The 4,154-nt window shown below is 40.8% G+C and overlaps 1 protein-coding gene across 1 annotated transcript; it reads right to left on the reverse strand.

Annotated features, from left to right (window-relative positions):
- Nucleotides 1-2,324: 2,324 nt before the first annotated feature.
- LOC307121192 (uncharacterized protein) lies at nt 2,325-3,602 on the reverse strand. The gene is made up of 2 exons (XM_079808684.1): nt 3,371-3,602; nt 2,325-3,172 (listed from the first exon to the last, which is right to left on the reverse strand). Exons 1-2 carry the CDS (start codon nt 3,423-3,425, stop codon nt 2,367-2,369), a joined length of 861 nt encoding a protein of 286 aa, XP_079664810.1. The 5' UTR covers nt 3,426-3,602; the 3' UTR covers nt 2,325-2,366.
- Between the last annotated feature and the right edge of the window lie 552 nt (nt 3,603-4,154).

Consider the following 4,154-nt stretch of genomic DNA (forward strand, 5'->3'; position numbering starts at 1 on the left):
AAATATTGATTCAGACATGAATGTAATTATTACACATTTGTCAAGAGTTTGTTAATGGATCAAAAAGATTTTCCATCCAAAATACAATATGTGCTGCTCATTGCCTATGACGGTATTTCCAATTTGGAAGGCAATACGTTTAAATAAGGTTAAAAAATACCTCACATCCCCATACAAAACAATTATAATCATGAATAGGCCTTTATGGTAACACTGTCGACAGCCCTCTTAACTCATATTCTCTAAAATGATCTGTCTTATGTAGTTGTTTGTCCAAGGATGGATTATGTCAATGAAGCCAGTCCCCTGGGGCCTCTAACAGTCAGAAGCCTCCAGCTGAGAGGCCAACAACAGGAAACAAGCCACTGCGCATGTAAAATTTATGTAGATATATGGACAGGACTTGAATGTATACCAGAACCTTGTGAGCATTTTAAGGCATTATATATGAAGGCTCCTCCTAGGCAAACAACATATAGGTAAATTGCATACATCCTTTGCAGAGAAGATTATCCCAGAAGTCTCAGTACAAAAATGTCAAATTATGAATCCAGTGAATTATCTTGTATTTCCTTACTTACAATTAATTTAATACTGAAAAGTTTGTTAAAATAGTTCAGTGCAATTAACAAACAATCATTTTACCCATGTAATGAATGTTGACAACATGCTAACATTAAACTAATTGTGTAGCCCCATTTTTAAGAGTTGTTGCCTAAATAGTTTTCAGTCACAAATAAGTTTTATTTCAGTTTATGCTGCAAGAGATTAAAAATGATGTATTCATTCATTCATTCATTCATTCATTCATTCATTCATTCATTCATTCATTCATTCATTCATTCATTCATTCATTCATTCATTCATTCATTCATTCATTCATTCATTCATTCATTCATTCAATCATAGATAATGGTCAACAATTTATTAAAGACAACAATTGTTTTTTTTTTTACAACTTTTTCAAAATTGTGTGTAATGTTGCTGCTTGAGCATGAAAACGGTCTGCAAAGTTACAAAGCACAAATCACTCAAAAGGAAGTTATTCTCTATATCAGTACACTTTCTGAACCCCCTGAAACGCCTTCATTGTAGTCTTGAGTTTTTCTTCCGGGAACAAATACGTCACATTCATCATTTAAATAATTCCCACCCAAGGCATATGCAGAATATAGGGATGAGCCCTGGTTGAGTTGCGTTAGTAGTGTGTTATGGTAAGAGGCTTGACCAATCTCAACAAACTAATCCAGCTGATCAATCAGAGCACACTGCATTTTTCAGAAGGAGGGGCTTAACCCTCCTATTATCTTTGGGGTCAATTTGACCCCATTCAATGTTTAACGTCTGTAAAAACACGATTGACAATTATTTTTGTTTTAGATTGAATGACTTTTCCTAATTTAATGGGGACAACTCTGTAAACATAAAATTAACATGATGATATTTTTCCAATGTCCTGTACACATTTTGTAGCATCTGTGTTCTTTGGGGTCAAATTGACCCCTGGCTCTTTTAGCTGTATAAAAAATAAGAAATATCAAGATGTTACACCCATTTGTTTAGGTTGTTTTATTGAGGTCACTATAACATGCTATAATTTTATATATTCAATGTAACATTCAAATAACTTTTCACTGATTTAGGGCTCTAATCTAACCTAACCAAACCATACCTGTAGTATTGCGAGAATCACTAGTAGTTTATGTAGTATTATGGTCCTGCCCCACCACGTGAATGACTGCTGCTAGTACTGCTAATGTCATCAAAATCGTTCAAGGGCCCACCAAATATGCTGTCAGACATAAATGACCTGAGACATAAACCTTTGTAAAAAAAAAAAAAATTCATATTCTGGAGGTTTATATTGCTGGAGTCAAATTGACCCCAGTGGGTAACAAATGTTACTAGATTTGAGGGTAACAGGAGGGTTAATCCACTATATTGGGCTTTGCACTTTCTCCCTGTCACATGCTAGTCTAGTTGTGTTGTTTCTGTGTCACATGTTCCTTTGTTAATTTTCCCGCCATTCATGTGTTTCCTTGGTTACCATCGTTAGTTTAGTTCTGTTCAGCTGTGTGTAGTTAATTAGTCTCATTAGTCCTCTGTTTGCCATGTATAAATGCCCTGTGTTTCAGTCTGTTCTTTCTCTTGCGTTGATACATTACATTTACATTTAGTCATTTAGCAGACGCTTTTATCCAAAGCGACTTACAAATGAGAGCAATAGAAGCAACTACAACAGTCAGAGGCTACAGTATGCAAGTGCTGTAACAAGTCTCAGTTAATCTAACACAGAACACACAGGATTTTTTTTTATTTTTTTTAAATAAATTAGACAGACAGAAAAATGAATAGAATGTTAAGTGCTATTCTTGATTGGTCAGGTGCTGCTGGAAGAGATGCGTCTTTAGATGTTTTTTGAAAATGGCTACAGACTCGGCTGCTCGAATTGAGATAGGCAGGTCATTCCACCAGGTGGGGGCAGTCCAGGAAAAGGTCCGTGACAGTGATTTCATGCCTCTCTGGTATGGCACCACAAGGCGTCGTTCACTGGTAGAACGCAAACTCCTGGAGGGTGTGTATGTCTGAACAAGCGAGTTAAGGTAAATTGGTGCAGAGCCAGTGGTTGCTTTGAAGGCGAGTACCAGTGCCTTGAATTTGATGCGAGCGGCTATTGGTAGCCAGTGGAGTCTGATGAAGAGAGGCGTGACGTGCGCTCTCTTCGGCTCGTTAAAGATCACCCTCGCCGCTGCATTCTGGATCAGTTGCAAGGGTTTGATAGTGCATGCCGGAAGGCCTGCTAGAAGAGCATTACAGTAGTCCAGTCTGGAGAGAACAAGAGCTTGGACCAAGAGTTGTGTGGTCAGCTCAGATAGGAAGGGTCTAATCTTCCTAATGTTGTATAATGCAAATCTGCAGGACCGGGTTGTTGCAGTAATGTGGTCAGTGAATTTTAGCTGATCATCGATCACAACTCCAAGATTCCTGGCTGTCCTGGACGGAGTTATGGTTGATGATCCTACCTGAATGGAGAGATTGTGATGAAGTGCTGGGTTGGCTGAGACCACAAGCAGTTCAGTCTTTGCAAGGTTGAGTTGCAGGTGATGCTCCTTCATCCAGGCAGAAATGTCTGTTAGGCAGGCAGCAATACGAACACCAACCGTGGGATCATCTGGTTGAAATGAGAAGTAGAGTTGAGTGTCGTCTGCATAGCAGTGATAGGAAAAGCCATGTTTCTGAATGACCGATCCCAGTGATGACATGTAGATGGAGAAGAGAAGTGGTCCAAGCACTGAGCCTTGTGGAACTCCAGTGGCTAGATGATGTGACTTAGACACTTCACCTCTCCATGACACCCTGAAGGACCTACCTGAGAGGTAAGACTTGAGCCACTGGAGAGCAGTTCCTGAGATGCCCATCTTCATGAGAGTTGACAGGAGGATCTGGTGGTTAACTGTGTCAAAAGCAGCAGACAAATCCAGTAAGATAAGTACTGTGGATCTGGAAGCCGCTCTTGCCTGCCTCAGTGCCTCCGTAACCGAGAGCAGGGCAGTCTCAGTTGAGTGGCCGCTTTTGAAGCCTGATTGGTTGATATCCAGGAGGTTGTTCTGTTCAAGAAACGTAGAGAGCTGGTTAAAAACAACTCGCTCGAGTGTCTTTGCAATGAAAGGCAGAAGGGATACCGGTCTGTAGTTTTCTAAAAGTGCTGGGTTAAGAGAGGGTTTCTTAAGCAGTGGGGTTACCCGAGCCTGCTTAAATGCTGTGGGGAAGGTCCCGGTGTGAAGAGAGGTGTTGACAATGTGAGTGAGTGCAGGAGTAACAGAAGAAGAAATGGCCTGAAGGAGGTGAGTGGGGATAGGGTCAAGCGGACAGGTAGTGGGGTGGTTGGAAAGGATGAGTTTGGAGACTTCAGCTTCAGAGAGCAGAGAAAAAGAGGGGAGTGTATGTGTTATGGTTGTTGAGATGTGCGTGTCGGTTTGTGGTGCGGAGAATTGGCTGCTGATGGAGGAGGTTTTTTGTGTGAAAAATGATGCAAAGTCATCAGCTGTAAGAGTTGATGAAGGAGGGGGGGGGGAGGACAGAGGAGCGAAGAGAACGTTCTGAAGAGTGCACGAGAGTCAGAGCAGTTGTGTATTTTGTTGTGATAGTATGTA

This window comes from Gobio gobio, assembly GCF_949357685.1.
Source record: "Gobio gobio genome assembly, chromosome: 24".
Taxonomy (NCBI): Eukaryota; Metazoa; Chordata; class Actinopteri; order Cypriniformes; family Gobionidae; genus Gobio; species Gobio gobio.

Coding starts and splice junctions, on each gene's coding strand:
- LOC307121192 (XM_079808684.1), bottom strand. CDS start 3,425: ATGAAGATGGGCATCTCAGGAACTGCTCTCCAGTGGCTCAAGTCTTAC. Junction 3,173..3,370: donor GCTCAAGTCTTACCTCTCAG/GTAGGTCCTTCA, acceptor CATTTCAACCAG/ATGATCCCACGGTTGGTGTT.